The 21,955-nt window shown below is 40.3% G+C and overlaps 2 protein-coding genes across 3 annotated transcripts in view; one reads left to right on the top strand and one right to left on the bottom strand.

The window, feature by feature from the left end:
- Nucleotides 1–1,248: 1,248 nt before the first annotated feature.
- Sfr1 (SWI5 dependent homologous recombination repair protein 1) lies at nt 1,249–4,927 on the top strand. Of its 2 annotated transcripts, none has more exons than XM_048335078.1 (4): nt 1,249–1,302; nt 2,093–2,214; nt 2,781–3,170; nt 4,625–4,927. In XM_048335078.1, exons 2-4 carry the CDS (start codon nt 2,119–2,121, stop codon nt 4,814–4,816), a joined length of 678 nt encoding a protein of 225 aa, XP_048191035.1. In that variant the 5' UTR covers nt 1,249–1,302; nt 2,093–2,118; the 3' UTR covers nt 4,817–4,927. The 2 variants fall into 2 exon arrangements, with proteins under 2 accessions (XP_048191035.1, XP_048191043.1); XM_048335086.1 differs by lacking the exon at nt 1,249–1,302 and adding an exon at nt 1,319–1,328.
- A 916-nt stretch (nt 4,928–5,843) lies between these two features.
- Cfap43 (cilia and flagella associated protein 43) overlaps nt 5,844–21,955 on the bottom strand; it is a 71,111-nt gene continuing 54,999 nt past the window's right edge. The window contains exons 28-38 of the mRNA XM_048336347.1: nt 21,595–21,714; nt 20,562–20,669; nt 18,366–18,452; nt 17,075–17,163; nt 14,650–14,863; nt 13,526–13,638; nt 11,506–11,665; nt 8,832–8,996; nt 7,256–7,336; nt 6,357–6,510; nt 5,844–6,190 (exon numbers count right to left, since the gene is read on the bottom strand). Of these exons, the coding sequence (XP_048192304.1) occupies nt 6,024–6,190; nt 6,357–6,510; nt 7,256–7,336; nt 8,832–8,996; nt 11,506–11,665; nt 13,526–13,638; nt 14,650–14,863; nt 17,075–17,163; nt 18,366–18,452; nt 20,562–20,669; nt 21,595–21,714 (1,458 nt within the window). The 3' untranslated portion in view covers nt 5,844–6,023. The remainder of the gene's footprint in view (nt 6,191–6,356; nt 6,511–7,255; nt 7,337–8,831; nt 8,997–11,505; nt 11,666–13,525; nt 13,639–14,649; nt 14,864–17,074; nt 17,164–18,365; nt 18,453–20,561; nt 20,670–21,594; nt 21,715–21,955) is intronic.

Raw genomic sequence — 21,955 nt, 5'->3', positions numbered from 1 at the left:
AAATCTGCAAATTATATCGGTCACGATTCCCTGACTACTTTTCTATTAACTTATATCACCAGCCCTTGAACCTAGACAGTTCGGCACCAACATTGATGTCCCTATTCACTGCACTGGGATGTCTTTGGGTTCTGTATTTATACCTGACCATACGGACTCAACTTCCTTCTCTCTGGTAACTTATTTTCAGATGTTGGTAGAGACAATGTCAACGCTTAAAACAGCCATTCCACAAGAGGACTGAAAACACTGGGCCCTGAAAATGCCCAACTCACAGACAACTCAGAAGTTACAAATGCCTAGCCCTGAGCCCAGGGCCCCACCCAAATGAGTTTGCTTTGCTGTTGCCTAGCAACAGAACGCACACATTACCCCCTGCCGTTGCCTAGCAACAGAGCACACAACCCCAGGAGCGGAGGTCTCGGGTGGAGGATGCTGAGGCTGGGGACTTCCTCCGGCCCGCGGTCGGTCTCTCCAGACGCAAATCTAAACCAACCCCAGACACGTTCAGTGATCCTTCTGTTTCCTGCGCATTTCCTCAAGCTACATTCCTCCACCACCACCTCAGGTTTAACTGTAAAACGCGAAGTCCAGCCTGAATTTCGGGATGGAAACCGTCGAAAATGCAGGGATGGGCCCGTCAGGTTTGCGGCCACAAAGGAGGCCAGATGTGTGAGGATTCTTGGATGGATTCCTAACCTCTTCGGTTCTCGGCAGGCTGCTCGTTTGCGGACTCGGCCTTTGGAGAACTTAGAAGCTTTAAACCGCACCCGCCGCCGGCTGTGCGGCTTCGGAGCCCCGCCGCGCCAGCTCACGCGCCTTTGCTGTGGCGGGCGCGGACAGCTGACTAACCGCAGCTCGGAGGAAGAGGCGGGACCTTCCTCCGGCGCCCGCTACCGACGCTCGGAAACCGGAAGAGAGGCGGCAGAACAAGAAAGAAAGGAAGGGAAAGCGGCGAGCGGAAGGCGCGTCCCCTCAGGAAGCTCAGTTCCCGCCCTTTCCAGACTGAGGTTGTGTGGCCGCGCGCGCCCGCAATTCGGTCACGTTCTATCGGAGGGCGGGGCAGAGTCGCGCGCGCGCGCGCGCGCGCGGCAGTCAGCCTGACCAATCATTGGTCTCCGCCGTCTCCCAGCGTGACTCCACTCTGACCCCGCCCACTTATCGGGAGTGGGCGTGCGCAGTCGAGTCTCTCTCGGCCGCTGAACAAAACGGAGCCAATCAGAGCGTCCCTCCGCCTCCCGCGCGGCCCCGCCCTAGGGGGCGGTCCCGGTCGCTTTGCAGACGCTGTCGCGCGCGCTTTTTGTATGTTGTGGGGATGGTGGTGGGAGGTAGCGTGTGGGGCGTTTCGTGGGTTGGCTGTGGAGCGGGACCGGGCTCCCTCTCTGTGGTGGGGGGCGGTGGGGAAACTGGAGCCCACCCCAGGCCCAGAGATCTGCGGGCGGGGGTCTGGGGCTGGGGACCTGGGGCAAGGGGGTTGGCCTGGGGCGGCGGGGGGCGGAGGGAGCTGGCCTGGGGCCCCCCTGGGGCCGGGACCGGGGGGCAAAAAGGGGTGGCCTGAGGTGGAGTGGGGTGGGGAGGGGGCGGCGGGGGGACCCCCCTCCCACTCCGCTGAGGTAGCCTGGGTAACCGCGATGCTCTTTGGCTAGAACGACAGGAACGGCCCCCTAGTCCACATCCCCGGGCTGGGTGGGTGTGCGTTTAGCTCCGTTGATCTCGGCACAGGACTTTAGACCTCTGGATGCTTCATGATTTCCTAGTGTCCTAACGAAATCAACTGAAGTTGTCCTCTCTTCCAAAACTCAGATCTTGAAGATAGTTTGAGATTAAAAAAAAAATAAGGAAAAGCTGTGAGGTACTAGCTGGTTAATTTGTACAACACCACGAAGACTGTCTCCGTAGTACCAGTGTGGGATGGTAAATGCAAAAATAAATAAAATGCAAGAAGAACGCGAACGAATTACAGCCAAGTATAAGGCATGGCTTGGCTGGCTTTCTTGAAGATGTTTTTGTGTACTAATGAAAATTTCTTTGATACCAACAGGAGGGTTGGATAGAAGGATGGTTAATTACTATTTTATTTTATATTTTTTAGAAATAAACCAAGATTTCCCTATCAAGATGGAAAGTCCATCAGACTCAACTGTGATTTTACCTAGCACTCCTCAGGCCTGTGGGGTTCCACCATCTCCCCATACAAATTGTTTACGAAAACAAGTAGGAACATTATTGCTGCTTCTACTGGGTCCATTCTATGTTTCAGAGTATTCTGGCAGTGGTGCTTTTAGTAGAATGAAGAATTCATAGCATGCAACATTCTCCCTGCCAGATTTACATCTTGAATCGATTTCATTTATAGTTTCACATGAGGTTCTTATAGGATACTCCAACTTGAGGAGGTTCTAGTCTGAATATTATCCTTGAGAGAGAGAAACAAATGTTGCTACTGGGGTAAATGTCTCAGCACTTTCAGAAGGGTGTTTTAACCTTGCAAAAGTAAAAGAATGGAGTAAAAAGAATAGTATCTGGACATAATATCTTATGATGTTTTTTATTTAAACTTTAGTTCTAGTAAGGGGTTTCCAGTTAAACCTAACAATTTTCTTTTTAGCATAGTGCATCTTGATTAATCAATGTTGTGGCATTTTAGATTATATGAAAACAGAAAGCCATCTAGTGGTACCTGCCATAGAAATGTAGAAATAAATAAGGCATTTATTTCTAGTATATTAACATCAGTGTTTTTCTTGGTTGGAAATTTTAATGTTATGTTCTCTTTTTAGCCTATGAGTGCAACACTTAAAGAAAGATTAAGGAAAACAAGGTCTTCATTTAGTTCCTATTGCAGTGTGGTGAAACGTCTTAAAGTAGAGAATGAAGAAAATGATGAGGCTGTTCTAGAAAACCAAGCATCTTCAGCAGGAGAAAACTCTCTTAAACACATTGACAGTGAATCTGAAGAAAATACGTTTTTGGAAAATGCCTTCAAGAATATCCATGAGTGTGAATCTAAATCATTTGATACAAGATCGTACATTGCTCTCCAAAATGATTTTGGGAATGAGAATCCTAAACAAGAATTAAAGGACGAAAAAGCACAATTGGTGAAGCAGATTCAGGAGAAAGAAGAACTTCTCCGGAGACTAAAACTAGTCAAAATGTATCGATCAAAGGTGAGAAGAATTTCAGAACCATTGCATAGTTTTTCCACAAATTGTAAGATTAATTTCAGAAATAGAATGTAAATTTATTTTAGCATAACAAGCCAAATATTCAGAAGACTAGCTTCCAGCAGCTTTAACTGAAATATGTCATAGATTTAGAATTAGGAAGAGGCCTGTCATCCCAAGATAAAGCTTAAAAAGAAAATTCTGTGCACTTGAAGCTTTTCTCTCTGGTTTGTAACTCATAGTACAGTTAAGAGTATTAAGTGCAAGGTGCACATACAGTGGAAATGAATGAATAAAGCTTAAAAAACAGATCATAATGTATAGGATATATTTTTAGTAATGAGTCTATTTTTCCTCCAAATAATTAAAATATCTTAGACATTTTGTTTGAGAAAACAACAAATATGTATTAGATTTTAGATTTCAGCCTTCATTGTTTGAATTAAATAGAACCTGAGTAATGGTGATAACCTCTATTAATAGTGCATGCCTATGTAATGATAGCTCATTGTTCCTCAGAGGGAGAATAGCATGTTGCATTTACTGTCGTGAACCTTTAGGGTTTTCTAAATGTCATTTATGAGATAACATGTTGAAAAACACTTTCAACAAATATTTTTAAGTGCACTTTTGGGTTCATAGCAGAATTGGATAGGAGGTACAACATAGTGTTATTTTTTCAAAGTACAGTTGTAATATGAAAGCTGGATTTTTTTTTCCTTCTTTTTTTTGTTTTGGCCAGTCCTGGGGCTTGGACTCAGGGACTGAGCACTGTCCCTGGCTTCTTTTTGCTCAAGGCTAGCGCTCTGCCACTTGAGTCACAGTGCCACTTCTGGCCATTTCTGTATATGTGGTGCTGGGGAATCGAACCCAGGGCTTCATGAATACGAGGCAAGCACTCTACCACTAGGCCATATTCCCAGCCCCTGAAAGCTGGATTTTAAAGACCTATATTACTTTTTTTTTAAAACATAGTTTTACCTTATTTAATGATTTGATTTTTCCCTGGGGTGAGACTGGCCCAGAGTTGGGACAAAACTAAATAGCTATGGAATCAAAGTTGAGTGGCATTCTCGTATTTATTCAGTTTTTTTTCCTAGGTAGAAGTTCTGTTCATCCCCAGGGTTGTTGTTTGGCTAACTTTTTTCTTTTTTTTTGCCAGTCCTGGGCCTTGGACTCAGGGCCTGAGCACTGTCCCTGGCTTCTTCCCGCTCAAGGCTAGCACTCTGCCACTTGAGCCACAGCGCCGCTTCTGGCCGATGTGGTGCTGGGGAATCGAACCTAGGGCCTCTTGTATCCGAGGCAGGCACTCTTGCCACTAGGCTATATCCCCAGCCCTTGTTTGGCTAACTTTAAACACATCATCTGATTTAGTAGCTTTGATGGTTTAAATTCAAATAGTCTGTCTCCTTACTGACATACATTTATCGTTTGTTTTTTCAACTGTTCTGTTTCAGAATGACCTGGCTCAGTTACAGTTGTTGATAAAGAAGTGGAGAAACTGTAGTCAGCTGTTACTTTATCAACTGCAGTCAGCTATGTCTGAAGAGAACAAGAAACTAAGCCTTACTCAATTAATTGACCACTATGGGTTAGATGATAAATTGCTGCATTATAACAGAAGTGAAGAAGAATTTTTAGATGATTAATTCAGTTTTTTTTCCCTCCAGGATATGCTATATATACATATGTATATGTGTGTATATGTATAGTATTTTATGACTCACCTAGGGTTGATGAACAAACAAAAATTACATAGGCTGTTTATTAAGACCTGAGAGTCCACATTATCCAGTGAAGTCTGTGGTATGTTCTTAGCAAACAGGATTATCAAGGCATCCAACTTTGGTGACATGGCATGTGTATTAACAGAAGAGAAAAAGTCTGGTATGTCTATGGTGGACTCAAGAGATTACTGACAATCAATCCTATGTTTATGTATTTGAATCCCTCATACCCCCCATCTTGTGTCTGTCTTTCTGCTCCCCACAATTCCTGGCTCAGAAATAGCATAGAAAATGTTACCAACGGTCACTTCCCAGCTGAATCCACCAAGTTATTTCAGGAGTCATTTTAGTACGAAGGTGAGGGGGAGAGAATTGGTCAACAAAATGATTTTGGTTCTGTCATGAACCTTCACTCCCATCCACCAGATCACTATATGGGTGATCAGTTAACATCTACAGGGCTTTTCCTAAATGGAAGGTTTAATAATACCTATCTTGCTTTACTTGCACCAGTACATAATGGACACATTAATGTTTATAAATTGCAAAACAGTAAAGCGCCAATATCACTTAGAGGTGGTCAGTAGTCCCAATAATATCCCTGGGAATGCAGCAATCTACAGACTGTAGAAGGGCAAAGATTTTCTTATTATGTAATTGTCATTATATGAATAGAACAAACTATTTTATAGAACTAGAAAGCACTTTTTATGTTTCCTGAACCCTATTGATTAGGACACAAAACTGAGCTGTTAGAATAAGAACGGATGGTGCTTTCAAAATGCCATAATTTACAAATAATTTAAAGCACTGAAAAATAATTTACTTTGTTTAAATTGGAAGAATAGAGACTTATGTTCTAAATTCTAGTAGTTACAAGCAAATAAAGAATATTTTCTTATCAGTTGAAAATCTTGTTCTTTATTGGATAAAAACAATTCATGGTGCTTTACACTGCAGGACAAAAGTCTGTTGATTAAGGCTAAAATTTAATGATTTGCTATTAAAAACCTGCAATTAAAGAGATGACTACCTAGATTTCCTGATACAAACAAACAAAAAAGAAACCATTTTAACCCAAAGGATTTTTCCAATGGATTGTTTTGGCCTTGTGTTTCCTGCAGGGTTTTTACAATTGAACAAGAGCAGGAAATGTTCTCATCCTTAGTCTTTCAACTTCTGCCTGCAGTATTGAAATCTGTTCAGCTTGCTGTTTGGAAATGCTTGTCAGCTTCTGTTGTTGGATCATGCTTTCATATTGTTCTTTGGCAATCTTTTCACAAGTCAGCATAGTCCCTAACCCAGAAACGAAGAAGAAAAGAATTGGTTGGCTTATTGTCAACACTTTCAAATACAGTAGCAGCATCCAGAATCAATTGTGTGAAAGAAGCACTAACTGCTGTATAAACTACTGTACCAGTTTCAAGAGAACCGATTCCTTTGAGAGAAAGGAAAAGCTTACCCATTGAGTTACATATGTCTTTTCTCTCAGAGACAGCTACCAGCTCGTTCTGTAGATTGCAGCTTAGATTATAATTGGCTGCATCTTTTTGATTGCTGACTTTTCCCAGTTTTCTGAGTAGCTTTTTGCAGTGTTCAACATTCTTTTTGTGGGTCTGAGATTTGTTTCCCACGGAACCCCATGAAAAATAATTTTGAAATAAGTGTAAGTTCCTTTATAAAGATGTTATGTTGTTACATTTTAAGTACATTATCATCACTAACATCCCATATCTCTACACTGTCTGCTATGTAGTTTGTCCATAGTAGATGTTTAAATTATTTGTTAAAAGGTTGCATGTTAATACTATAGACAAATTTAAGAAGTTAAAAATGATATTAAATATCTAAAACACCTTATTTGTTTAAATCTTACATATGCTATATAATCAAATTGAGCATTTGTTACTCAGTTAAGATAAGATGAATACAATTCCAAAGAAAGATCAACACTTTTATTACATTAATGTGAAATAGGTTCTGAGGTCTGGGACTTGAAAGTCTTTGTGCTTCTACTCTGCTTTTTTGCTCACAGCTGGCAATTTATCACTTGAGCCATGCCCCTACTTCTCTGTTCTTTGTTAGGAGTCTGGGGTTTTATCTGCACAGGCTAGCTTTGAGCCTGAATTCTCAAATCTCAGCCTCCAGATATACTAGACCCTGGCTTCCCAGAGGTTAACAAGTATTTGTTACATTGGTTAGGGTTACACAAAGACACTATTAAAAGACCTCTGATTCCCTCATGAGTGCCAATAAATAATCAAGGTTTTTTTTTTTAAAGTTTCTGAGTTCATGTTTGAAATGCTTTGCTTGAATTATTCACAACTCTTGGGATTATAATACATATTTTTTGAGACTGACCTTATCTATAACCTGAATTGTTTGCTCCATTATTCCAATCTGAAGAGCAATCAGACTCTCATAGTTTGGTTCATTTAGGAACTTTAGGAGAAAAAAAAAGAACATATAAGGATATTTTTCTCTCTTTTATAGGTAACTTTATAAATATGGTTTTGGTCTTGAAAAATTTTTTATAACATGTCTATTTAAGATTCATTTGACTTTTGTGCCTTATTAGTTACTTGTATTTAGACACCAATGCACTATTTATTTATTACAGATCCCTAAAGTCTGTTTTCTTCATTTATTTAACTTTATGTGGTTTCACTTGTCACATTTACAGTGTGCTAGACTGAGATAGACACAAAGATAGGTAACATGAAGTGACAAGCAACTAGGTGCTAGAAGATAGATCAAGGGTTGGCAAATACAAAGGTAGTTTGTGATGGGGTGGGATGTTTTGAGGCTTAGGAAATCAAAGGAAGGCTGTGTGGAGAGGGGCTGCTTGACCCTTAAACTAAACCTTGACAAACAGGTAAGTTTGGGGTGTGAAAAAAGAATCAAAAGCATTAGGAGCAAATTTTAACCCATTTGCTTTGGGAACACTGACAAATAACACTACCACAAGTGTTCCTCTACTTGCTATGAAGTTGAGTTGGAAGACACACCCACATAAGGATGTGAAAACTCATGTGCTAGTTAAGAATTGTCAGTTTAATTTTAAACAGGCTATGTAATGAGTCAATTGGGAATGAAAATAATTGGGACTGAAAATCTGGAAGCAAATTACCCACAAGGATAAAAATATATGAATTTTAGAATTAAAGATAAGGTGAGAGATGTGGGGAAAAGGAGGGCAGGAGGAATTGAGGAGAGAGAAACAGATAGGTGAGAACACAAGGTTATGAGACCATATAACTCTATACCACTGAAAATGGAGGTCTAAACTGGGATGGAGGCAATGAGGCCAGAGAAAGACATAAGCTGGGCCAAGAAGACATAAGAAAGAGGGAGTTCTTGGATTGGAATGGAATTGGATTGGAATCCAGAGATCTTGGATTAAACCTTCAGAGGTGATTGTTGATGTTACAAAGTTAGAGGTGATCCTCAAGGGAGAAGGCATGGAAAGGAACACTGGGCTCAGGAAGAAATGATGAAGCAATAGGATTCCAGTTAAAGAGGCAGAGAAGTCTGACATGTGAAGAAAACCTGGAGAAAACGGTGTGTGTGTGTGTGTGTGTGTGTGTGTGTGTGTGTGTGTGTGTGTGTGTGTGTGATAAAACTAGTCAAAGGAATGGGTAATTAGATAATCAAATGTAACAATTGAATGGTGGTGATTGGGAAAAAGAGGACTGGGTGTGGCAGTTAAGAAATCCTCAAGAACTGTAAGCAATATATTAGCAAGTCCTGAAGGAAACAAATGTAAACCATGGTGTGCGGAAGAGGGAGAACTCACAGATACATTCTTAAGTGTATTAGGGGATTCTTTTGATGTATAATATGCTTGCCATTGTAAAGGCTTCTTATGAAACCCTGGTTAAATGAATAGATTACATTAATGAATGAAATGAAAGCTATAGGAGTGGAGAGAACTTGCCTTTTGACGATCTCTTGAAAAAAACAGCATCTGAATATCCCAAGCCTTCTGACTTAGATCTTCCATTTCCATCTCCATTTTCTTATGCTCCCATTCAATCTGATAAATCCCTTTGTGTACCTCTTTACTTTCCATCATGCTACCAACTTTCTTCTGTCCTTGAGTCTGAAAAAGGACATCCAATACTTCTAAGAGTTTTGCATACAGAATTATAAAACTTGGAGTTGAATGCTATTTTAATACCACATGTGGGCCAGCAGTGATAATTCTATTTCCATTTTTTGAAATGGAGCAAATACTAATGAAAATAACTTCAGCAGAATCTGATCATGGTGAAACACGATAGTCACTAGGAGAGATTATCAGATGCACTTATGTGGCATAGCCAACTGACTGACTATATGCCAAGGATTGGGCTGGAACACCATTTACCATCATCTAATTGAATCCACTGTGTGCATTTTAAAACGTACTCCTTTTTCTCCCACTATGCTATGGATAAAGCATTGGGAGCTACACAGGCATAGTATAATCTCTTTAGCAGCTACTGGAAAAAACCACATTAAATATGGCATTCAAACACCTACATGTTTTGTACTTCACCTACTTAAGCCACGAGATTGCTTGAGACCACCTACGAAGTGGGTATACCAAAAGAAAGGTTCAGGAGAATTTGGGCCCATACCCCAAATCCAACTGTGAAAAGTCTACCAGAGAAAGGACCCAGTAAAGAGACTAAGGAGGGGCTTCCAATAAAGTAGGAGGAAAACTAGGGGATGATGTCCTAGAAACAGCCCAGAGGAGGGAGATGTGGGTACTGTATTAATTACTTGAAAAGAGTTTCAGTGGAGGGTTGGGAAAGGAGCTCCATGGCAGAATCCAGTAATATGAAGTGAGGAGGCAAAGATGGTGACTGTAAGTACAGCCTATAAAAACAGACTGAAAGGAAAGAAAGGAGATGTAGCTCTAAAACAAAGTATCTCCCTGCAGCTCAGTGCTTGGTCATCTGGGGCCAAAGATGTGTAGGATACTTAGTGCCGCTGCTCTCCATACTCAGGACATGGACAGTAACAGCTTATGTTTTTCAATACTTCTTCCGAGAAAGCACAAAGTCCCTGGCAATGGTGGTTCATGCCTATAATCCTAGGAATTTAGGAGGTTGAGATTTGAGGATATGGTTCAAAGCCAACCCAGGCAGGAAAGGCTATGAGACTCTTACCTCCAATTAACACCAAAGATCCAGAAATGGAGCTGGCACTCTCAAGTGATAGAGTGCTAGCCTTAAGGAAAAAAAAAATCCTTAAGGATGTTGTCCAAGCTCCACTTTAAAGCCTCAGGACCAGTACACAAACAAAAACAAAAACAAAGCATATTGACCTCTGCTGGGGCAATATATCCCCACTCCCAGCTGACAATGCTCTAGAGAACTACTTTAACTCTAGATTTTAGAGGTCTTGATGACAAGACCTACAAGAATGATCTTGGGAGAGGGTGGCTGAAATACAGTGGGTAAAAGATTATTGATAGAAGGAAATTCAAAGAGTTGAGAGACCAAGAAGTTGAGAGATCAGAAGATGAAAATAATAGGCAAGTTACGTATGAAACTGTAACCCCTCTGTACATCACTTTGACAAATAGTTATTCAAAAAATTTTTAAGTATTTAAAATAAAGGACTTAAGGGATAAAAAAAATAATAGGTAAGAACAGAAAGTGTGGTGAGTATAGTCTGATAGCATGAGCTTCAAAAAGCTAGATTTTGGGGGTGGGGATATGGCCTCGTGGCAAGAGTGCTTGCCTCATATACATGAGGCCCTGGGTTCGATTCCCCAGCACCACAAATACAGAAAACGGCCAGAAGTGGTGCTGTGGCTCAAGTGGCAGAGTGCTACAGCCTTGAGCAAAAAGAGGCCAGGGACAGGGCTCGGGCCCTGAGTCTAAGCTCCAGGACTGGCCAAAAATAAAGCTAGATTTTGGAAAATTACAAAATGTTAATTGATGGAATTCTCATGAATAAATTTACACATTCATTCTTGATTATCTAGTCTCTCAACAAATAAATTTATTTTAGACATAAATTGGTTTCACTATGAGTAATCTAAAATAATTTTATAAAAATATTTCTGAATTCTAAGTCAGAAACCTATGGCTCATGCTTGTAATCCTAGCTGCTCAGCATCTTACTCAGTGCAGTAAGATTAGGAGATAAATGAAACAAACAAACAAACAACAAAATCAGAAGGAAAATGGAAGCAAGGAACAAAAAGTTGGTTCTTTGAAAAAAAAATCACCCAAATTGGCAAGGGTTAGCTATACTAAAAGAAAAAACCCCAACATCACTCAAATATCTAAAATAAGAACTATAGTCAGATATCACTACCACAATATCACATAAGCTAAAAACCTTGCAATGAAAAACCATATAAACAATGCATAAACTATGTCAACTTAGAATATTTAACTTTCAGTATCTTAGAATTATCTGGGAAGCTTTTTAAAAATGCCCACAAGAATGAGTATAAATGCACACATATAATATTCAGAAAATTCTAATGTATAGTTACTGTTAGGAATCACTGACTTAATTGAATTAAAATGATTTACCATAGAAATGAAAGCATAATATTAGATATTTAATATGGCAGGCAACTGTTTCTATCAAAAAAGTCTAATTACCCGAATCACAGAATTCAATTCTTCAATTATGCTCTTATTTATGAGAATTGCATCTGAATACTCCAGAATTAACTGGAAATTCTCCAGTTCAACTTGTCCTTGTTTAAGAAGAATTTGGATTGTCAAGTCCAACTGGAATTTCACTTTGTCCTCCTGTAATCTAAGTTGAAAGAGATCTCAAAGCAAGTTCTTGCAGTATATTTTTATTAACAATAACCAAAAACCATCTGTTAGCCAGGTGCTGGTGGCTCATGCCTGAATTCCCAGGTACTCAGGAGGCTGAGATCTGAGGACTGCGGTTCGAAGCCAACCCAGGGAAGGAAAGTCTGTGAGACTCTTATCTCCACTAAAACTACCAAAAAAGCCAGATGTAGAACTGTGGCTTAAGTGGAAATAGGCATTAGCCTTGAGTACAATTTCAGGGACAGCACTCAGGTCCAGAGTTCAGGTCCCAGACCTGGGGGGAAAGTGGGGAAAGGGGGATGGGGAGTAGAAATGTTGCCAAATGGTATTGAACTTATTGAAAGACTGAATGTATTGAACGGTATTGAAGGTACTAAAGTTGTGACCTTAGTTATTGATTTCTCACACTATATTAAAAAATAATTGGTGGTGGCTGGTGGCTCATGCCTGTAATTCTAGTTACTTGGAAGGCTGAGGTCAGAATGATCTCAGTTCCAAACTAGAGTATAAAATTTTGCAAGGCCCCCATCTCAACCTAAAACACTGGAAGTGGTGGGATATGCCTGTCATCCAAGCAGCAGGAAGCATAAACAGGAGGATCAAAATCCAGGCCAACCTGGAGTAAACAGCAAGACAGCTGAGCAAAAAGGACTAAAAATGTAGCTCTAGTGGTAGAACACCTGCCTGGTAAGTATAAAGCTCTGATTCCGTAGTTATACAACAAGCAAATCTATATGGTAATTACCAAATCTATATCTGCATAATTCACATTCCTCTCTATAGCCTACATCTGAAAATCACTTAGGTAGATAAATTTTGGAACATCAAAAGGTATCCACATGGCTTAAAAACAGCCTTATTGCTAGGTGCTGGTGGCTTAAGTCTATAATCCTAGCTACTTGGGAGGCTGAGATCTGAGGATTGTCGTTCAAAGCCAGCCTAGGTAGAATAGTCCATAAGACACTTATTTCTAATTAATCACCAAAAAGCCGGAAGTGGGGCTGGGACTCAAGTGCTAGCCTTGAACACAAAAGCCCAGGCCATGAGTTCAAGCCCCAGGATTGCGACACACAAACAAAATGGCCTCATTGAAGCCAGGATTTGACAAGAATATGCAGGTCACTCCGTAAAAAAAAAAAAAAAAAAAAAAAAAAAGAGCACAATCCCTGAAGAAAAGCCAGTAGCTGGTAAATGTCTACCTGGACATTGTAGCCATCTTCTGTTTCCCATACACCAATAAACAGGGTTTGACCGCAAAGTCATTACTGGCAGAGGCCAGTTTGTATTTTTTTTTATGTGGAAGAGGCAGACTTAACAAATGTGATCATTTTTTTTCTAAAACTTGCTTCTTTGTATTCAGAGCAATAGAATCCATGACAGATTCCATTGCAAAACAAGTCTGAAACAGTGCTCTGTGTGTGTGTGTGTGTGTGTGTGTGTGTGTGTGTGTGTGTCCTGGGGCTTGAACTCAGGGATTGGGCAGTCTCTGAGCTTTTTTCTCAAGGCTAGCACTCTAGCACTTGAGTTACAGCTCCACTTCGGGCTTTTTTTGGTGGTTAATTGAAGATCAGAGTCTTATGGACCTTCCTACATGGCATCAAACTACGATCCTCAGATCTCAGCCTCCTGAATAACTAGGGTTACAGGCATGAGCCACGGGTGCCTGGGCAGAGTGCATTTTTTAAAGTAGGAAACTTCAGTCCAACACTGGGATTGAGACAGAGACGTTTGCCAGCTCTGACACTGTAAGCCAATAGGCATTCTCCCTCTATGACCCCAGGACCTAGTGGAGCCCAGCTCAGGCTGGGAATGAGTGAACCCCAGAGGTTGACATTACAGAATGAGCTCGTGTAATACTCTCTCAATCTCATGTTGCACATTTTCATCATCCTCGATTCTCTTCCGGAGGAAAGTTCCCATTTCTGTTAAACCAATTGCCTTCTGCTTCACCTGAAGAAACCAAATGGCAGATATCTCAGAACACATAGAAGCCTTTGTGTAGAGAAAATGTGTCTGTAGCTTTCTTTATACAACCTTTACAAGCCTACTTTCCTAAGAGATTAAGGAAAATTTAAATCCCTTCCCATAGGCACTGTGAGCTATGTTCAACTTACACGTGGCAACTAAGAATCTTTCATTATACCTTAAAATTTGTTGCCATTACCTTAGGTGAGATTATAGAATCGGAGATACTTGAACAGAAGCATGCCAGCCTGTGCATAAGGAGTTTTGGGAGGATCAAGAAGAGGCCAGAGGGAGAATTCTCTTAACTACACACACACATCCTCACTTTTTACCTTTTTCCATGCTTCCCCCCCCTCTATTTTAGCAAAAGTATATAGGTGGCTATGGTAGACTAACTGCAATTCTAATCTGTGCATGATAAAAATCATCATAATATAGGCCATGTTGATCATTTCATTTTTTTAGCTTTAAAATTGTACGAAGTAGTGGGTTTCACCATGACATAGTTATACAGTTTTTGTCTGTGCCACCACACCCACCTCACATAATTTTAAATTTTACACTAAAAAGTGAAATGAAGCAGAGGCTTAATTCTACCAATATATGTTACAGATGATAATATATCAAAAATATTGTCACTCAAATTATAAGCAATACATACTAAGTCTTCTAAGTCTACATGTATTTTCAACTTATAGCATATCTCAGTTAGGACTGGCCATGTTTACATCAAGTGCACAATAGCCGTGTCCCTGGAGACCATTTTAGGCAGTGCAGATCTACAAGCATAGGCTGTACTTGACCCTCAGTAGCATTAAATTTAATATTTTATTTTGCTATTTTATTATTAACATTACCAAGTGCATCTCTAAATAACTGACCAAATAATTGGTTATCTAAATAACTGGCTTTTTGGTATGCACTGATGAATATAACTATATATTTGACATTAATACAGTAGTACATTAAAAATAAGATTAAAATGATATTATGTACTTTGAACTCATTTTCGACTTTTATTCTTCTGGTTGCACAGAAATGTTCCCAGGTGGAGGGGTCCAAGCCTTCCGGCATATTAGCAATGTTGTCCAAGTCATCCATGCCTTTCATTAGCTGGGCAAAGGCATCCTTATTCAACTTGCCAGATTCTGGTCTCTCTCCAAAAGGGGTAACATTGGCCGAATCTGGATGCATTTTATGTTTGTGAACCCTGGTTTAATCGAGAAAGGGCCATCAACCTTTTACGGTCTCACACACACAGAAAATCCAGTGTTAAACAACAATACCCTTCACATGGGCATGGTACATTATATAGCAATCTCCCTTGGCACCTGAGTGTTGGTGGTGGATTATTCCAAGCAGAGAGGAGCACCCACTCTGTCTGTCTTTCTTTTTTCCTTACATGCTCTCTAGCTCCACAGACACGATTCTTGGTTGGATTAGAAATCCCTGACTCTGGATAGGTTAGCAGCGGAAGTTTTACCTAGTCTAGGAAACATCATACTTCTGCATATTGTGAGCAGGCAAATAAACGCCCAGAGAGGGGGAGTGTGGGTGCTCGACTGTCTAAAACATTCTCTCTGTGTCTGTCTGCCTCTTTAGCTCTCTGTCTCACTATTTCTCCAGTTCTAAAGATTTTAACTCAGGACCTTACACATGCTAAGCAAGTGCTCTACCACCAAACTACACATCTAGTCCTTTTTTGCTTTGGTTATTTTTGAGAAAGGGTCTTGCTCCTTTGGCCTGGGCATGCACCTGGACCACAATCTGCCTATTTACAATTCTCTCAATGCTATGATGACAAGTATCGAGCTATTGATCAAGGAAGAGGTCTCTCTTTCTCTCTCAACTGGCCTTGAACCACGATCCTCTCTATCTCAGCCTCCCAAGTAACTAGGATTACAGGTATGGGTCACATAGCAGCATTTACTGGTAGGTTTTGCAACAGGATATTCTAAGATGAATCTGAAACTGGGGAAGTGCTCTTTTATCTACATGAACATATTAATTTGTTTCCTTGGGTTGTAGTTAGAAAGGGAAGAAGGGTTCCAAGGGTATGGCAAACCCTCACTGTAGAGATGCTTTACAAAACACAATTAAAAGTAATGTTGCTATCCCTGTTTGTAGACAGGAATGGCCTCAAATCAGGGCTGACAGTTGGTAGAGTCAGGATTTAAAGATAGTTCTACTTGACAACAAAGCTTGGAAGGTCTCACTTTGTTATTCAGAAAAGAAAGTATGTATATGGGCTTATAATATTCTACTTTAAAAATACAGAACCCAGCTGGGCATCGGTCTCACACTCATAATCCTAGCTACTCAGGAGGATGAGATCTGAGGATTATGGTTCAAAGCCAGCCTGCAGAGGAAAGTCTGTGAGACTCTTATCTCCAATTAAGTACCAAAAATCCAGAAATGGCACTGTGGCTCAAAGAGGTACAATGCTAGCCTTGAGCACAAAAGCTCAGGGACAGCATTCAGGTCCTGAGTTCAAGTCTCAAGACTGACAAAAAATACAGAAACCAAGACATGAGGCATATTCTAGGTTCACTTTCTTGGACTGCATACAACTTGTCAAAGTGAATGCTTTTGTATCGTAGACACAAATTAGCCTGTGCCTTTGTGATAAACTTGCATAATTTCTAGGTTCCATTAAGATAAAAATCTAAATTAAGGGGGCTGGGACTATGGCCTAGTGGCAAAAGTACTCGTCTCCTATACATGAAGCCCTGGGTTCCATTCCTCAGCACCACATATATAGAAAAAGCCAGAAGTGGCACTGTGGCTCAAGTGGCAGAGTGCTAGCCTTGAGCAAAAAGAAGCCAGGACAGTGCTCAGGCCCTGAGTTCAAGCCCCAGAACTGGCAAAAAAAAAAAATCTAAATTAAGGGTGTTAGAAATCAGCAAAATATCCTAATGCTACTCTTGGTAAAAACAAAATATATTTTAGAACTCTTTTGATAACCATTATTTCTAGGCATTTATATGGGGACATTGTTGAAACCAAGTCTTGAGTTTAATCACATGCAATACTCAGAAGCAACTTGCGGTCAAATGAGTTTGGAAAACACTGCTTGCTTTATTTTTTTAATACTTAAAGATTCTGTTCTAAGAAGGTCTACATCTTGTTTTACACAGTATTTCCTCAAATATATTTGGTCCTATAAGCCTACTTGATACAAATCTATTCATAGCTAAGACTTATATATGTTAGAGTATACGTTGGGAAAACTGTTTGTAAATCTGTATGTCACTAGGATTTCAGAGAAAGTACTTTCATGTGTCAAGTAGAAACAATAAAAGTTGTTTCTAGCCAAGTGGAAGGAGAAGACAAGGGAAAATCTTATAAAGGAAATCTTGTAATTCTCTTCTTCAGATACTTATTTTACTCCAGAAACATAATAGCAAAGGAGAAAACAAACCTTGGCCGGCGTTTAAAAAGTTTGTAGAGTATTTCCACTTGACTACTGGGAATTTCGGAGAATTCTTTCTTAAAGCTGCGATCCAGGACCTAAGGATAAACACATCATTGCCAGGATTGCACTTGTCTTCAGATGGCTTTTTTTGCCGTTGTCGTTGTTCTGGTCCTGGGGCTTGAACACAGGGTCTGGGTGCTATCCCTGAGCTTCTCTGGCTCAAGGTTAGTGCTCTACCACTTGAGCCACAGCACTCTTCCAGCTTTTTCTGAGTAGTTTATTGAAATAAGAGTCTCGAAGATGTTCCTGCCTGGGCTGGCTTTGAACCACGGTCCTCAGATCTAAGCCTTCTGAGTAGTTAGGATTATAGTGTGAGCCACCAGTGGCTGACTTTCAGATGGCTTTTAGTTGTTGATAATGTTCTTCAATGATATAAGTAGCATTGTTTTGACTTTTATAAAAATATCTATGAAGAGGAGACTGATAGAGTGAGGTTGATTGGGATGCATTGTATGTCACAATGAACATTTCCTTGTGCAACTGATGTATGTTAATAAAAAAGAAAACTCACCATGACCTGGTTTGTTAGAGGATATCATTTACTGTGCAAAGATTTTCAAACAGATTTTCTGAATAGGCAACACTGCAGTATATTAAGCATGCTATTTTATGAGATACCTTAAAAATCATACAGAAGTTTCCTCAAATAATATTTACTTATGAAACATGCAAGTTAATGCTATTATTTTCCATTCCCTCCATTCTGTCTTCTTTATGTTAAGTCTATCCTACTCTTTTTTAAATGATAGAATTACTAGTCATGTCTACTAAATTGATTCATGTCCAACTTATGGGATCTACAATTTGAAATTTGAAAAGCTTAAGCACAAGAGGAAGTTTAAACCAGAGAAATTCACAAAAATTCCTTTTTTTTTTTTTTTGGCCAGTTTTGGGGCTTGGGACTTAGGGCCTGAGCGCTGTCCCTAGCTTCTTTTTGCTCAAGGCTAGCACTCTACCACTTGAACCACTTCTGGCTTTTTCTGTATATGTGGTGCTGAGGAACCAAACCCAGGGCTTCATCCATTCTAGGCAAGCACTGTACTGCTAAGCCACATTCCCAGCCCCACAAAAATTCCTTTTACACAGAGTTGCAGAAATGTATGACATAGGATGAAGTTCATTCATAACTTAGAATTATGGTAGAGGAAAAAGATTTATGAGGAGATTAATCTAACCTATTTGCCCTTCTCCCAACAACTCTACTAGCTTGTCAAACTGGTGCAAGGATGGCTCTCACCTTGTCTTCTGCCACTAGATTGTCATAGTTCTCCTTGTACATATCCAGGTCCTCTCTAGCTTTCCGGATGGCATCTGTCGTCTGGCACTATAATAACAGAAGGAATGGTTCATTTGACTGGGGACTTTGGGATAAACACAGGGATTTCTGAGTACAAGATAAATGTGTTTTGTAAAGTGTTCATTACATAAAACATTCATGGAACAAAAACCAACTGGAGACTTGGAAAGAACAAACATCCAGTCATCTGTTTCTCAGGAGAGCTGACTCTAAATGTGAGAGTGTCAGAGTCTACTAGGCAAACTGAGTTCTTGTCAGAGCAGGATGGGTGAGGAGAGTGTATAGGCTTGAGAGCTGTGAGAAACTGAGAGACTAACTGTAAACATGGACAGTGGCCAGGCCATATATAAAAGTAGAACTTTGTTCCATACCCTTTCAGTGCCCTGCTGGGAAGTTAAACCACAACCTAAACTGTCCCTAAACTGTCAGGACTTGGTCAGCAATTGCTAGTACTCTGGCACGATTTCTAACCTGGAATCATCCAAGGAAGAAAAATATGTCCTTGAAACCAGTAAATTGTCCCTCTTCTAATTGGTTTGCCCAGGCCAACAAATTCTAATCAGTCTGTGCATGAACTCAACTTTCTTTTCTCCATTCATTCATTCGTGTGTGTGTGGTGTGTGTGTGTGTGTGTGTGTGTGTGTGTGTGTGTTGATTGTGAGGCTTGAACTCAGTGCCTGGGCACTGTCCCTGAGCTCTTTTGCTCAAGACCAGTGCTCTACCCTATAAGCCACAGCTGTACTTCTGGTATTCTGGTGTTTAATTGGAGATAAGACTCTCATGGCCCTACCCTAGCTGGCTTTAAACTGTGATCCTCAGATCAGTAACCTGAGTAGTTAAGGATTACAGGTATAAGTCAACAGAGCCCAGCTCAATCTTTTTTTTCCTCTGTAGACCTTTTCCACTCCTGCTGCCATGTCTTAAAGACTCTGCTGGCCAAATGTAAGCGATGGTGTCTGCTTTTTCTCTTCTGGGTGGTCTTCACCTGCTTCCTCCGTTCTAGTTCCTACTCTGTTCTATTCCAGTGGGTGTGTCATCCAGCCCTCTTGAGATGGCTTCCTTGTCTGTGAAAAAAATCTAATCCTGCAGGGTTGTGATGAGGATAGACTTGGAAAGTTCTTTGCACATGCAGTTTGTAGACTCTTAACGTACATATGTCTCATGGCATGTTAAGTATGCATTAATCAATGTCCTTTACTAATTCTATTAATAAAAGTTGAATCTGTTGAAACTTATTGTGTAATGAGCATTTGGAATTCACTGTCTCTTTAGTGAGCCATACGTATCTATACTTATATTTTCATGGTGTTGAAACATGATGTTTTCTTTCTTTCTTTTTTTTGCCCATTGTGGGGCTTGAAATCTGGGCCTAGGCACTGTCCCTGAGCTCTTCAGCTCAAGGCTAGCTAGCACTCTATCACTTGAGACACAGTACCACTTCCAGTTTTCTGGTGGTTAATTGGAGATAAGAGTCTTACAGACTTGGACTTTCCTGCCTGGGCTGGCTTTGAATTGTGATCCTCAGATCTCAGCCTCCAGAGCAGCTAGGACTACAAGCGTGAGCCATCAGCATCTGGCTATGTTTTATCTTGCTATAAGCTAACCTGTTGCTTCCATGTTTAGCAAAACTTAAATAACGCCAAATGGTCCAAAAGGAACAATATTCTCTAAAGAACAGTTTGCAAGCTGCTTAAGGTGATGTTGTTCAGGTGTTCACTGTTATGTAGTTGAATCTGGTGCTTTTAAGCATAAAGCTGATGTGGTCTCATTTATAAGCCATGTTCATACCAAAGCTACACAGTTCTTTTGACTACATAACTGCATAAGCAGATCCATATAACTCCATTAACAGATTAGAACGGGTGTTTTCACCTGACCCCTGCAGAAAGTCCCAAGAGACATGTGTGGCTGAGAGGAATGGTAGAAGGAAGGAAGGAAGGAGGGAGGGAGGGAGGGAGGGAGGGAGGGAGGGAGGGAGGGAAGGAAGGAAGGAAGGAAGGAAGGAAGGAAGGAAGGAAGGAAGGAAGGAAGGAAGGAAGGAAGGAAGGGAAGGAAGGAAGGTGGTCTAGGTAGGAGCTCTTGCTAAACAGCTCTTGTCCCAAACCTCTGGAATCAGCTATCAGGCATTATACTTACTTTCTCTTCCTGCTTCTTAGCACGGTAGTTATTCAAGAATTTTTCTCTGAAGCTTAATTCTTCATCCAATAGTAAAGAAAACACCAAGTTATTTATTTTCAATTCCTCCTGTGGAAATATTTTTTGTGTCAATGATTATATATGAGAAAGGAATTCTATCATTGGTCATAGAAGTAGATTTAGTCAAGTTTATGACATACAAGTAAGACAAATGTTTCAAAGAAAAGGTGAATCGACTATTGCAATAATTATTTGGTTATATCACCTTTTTGGTGTTTACTTAATTGTAGATAAGAATCTTATGGACTTTCTTGTCGAGGCTAGCTTGGAACCATGATCCTCAGATTTCAGCCTCCTGAGCATTACAGGAATGAGCCACTAGCACGTGGCTCTCTAATCAATTTTTAGATGAGTTGGTTGACCTCTTTTGAAGACTAGTGATTTCCTTTAAAAAGTACAAGTCCATGAATTTTAATAAAACTTGTAAGTTCTAAGTAATTCTGGTTAATATTGTCCCTCTATCTTAAGTGGTCTCATTTAGAGTAGACCCATGCTGTTGGCTCCTGAGTCATTTACGTATTACTTTGTTGTCTGAAAGTTCCTCATTATCTTGTACAAGATGTTCTAAGTACATTTTCATTAGAAAATAATAGCTTAATCAAGGTATATTTCACATACTACACCAATTACAAAGTATACGTTGCTATTTTTAATATATGCACAGTTGTGTAACCATCATCATAATCAATCTGAGAATATTTAATTATTTTGAAAAGAAATCCTTTAACAGTCACTCATCATTTTCACTGCTTTTCCCAGAATCCCCCTGCTCTGTCTCTCTCTCCTTATCTAGACTCAGTGATGGGAAATGTGGTAAAAGAAGGGGAGGGGCTCATGAGGTTGGAGTGGGACTTGAGACACACCTGCAGGACCCTTGCACCAGGTAAGGGTATAAGTCCATTCTCTAACCACAATGGAAGATCCCTGGAGGATCTTTAAAAGAACAAGCCACCAAAGCGAAACTCTAATTTACCTGGTTGACAACCATCTCTGCTTTTATCCTTCGTTCAAAGAGTCTTTTCAAATGGTCATCAAAGCTCTGCGTGCTTTCTTGAATAGAGCTTTGCAATTTCTTCAGTTCTGCTTCTAAGGACTGAATAGAAGGCACAGAAAATTCAATGCTGGTAGGAAGTGGTGCATTTGCATTTTACCACATGGGAGGAGGGGGAGGAGAAGGAGGAAGACACAGGGAAGTTCTTCTGGGCCCCTTTAACAAGAGATTCCGTGCCCCCCCCCCCCATCTGTTTAAGACACTGTGTATCTGGGTCTTTGGCTTTACACATCGGAAGAAACTAAAAAGGTTAAAAAGTCATTGATCATGTCTAAGGATGAAA

The sequence above is a fragment of the Perognathus longimembris genome, chromosome 2, assembly GCF_023159225.1.
Source record: "Perognathus longimembris pacificus isolate PPM17 chromosome 2, ASM2315922v1, whole genome shotgun sequence".
Lineage (NCBI taxonomy): Eukaryota > Metazoa > Chordata > Mammalia > Rodentia > Heteromyidae > Perognathus > Perognathus longimembris.
This window is presented reverse-complemented; position numbering and strand designations above follow the sequence as displayed.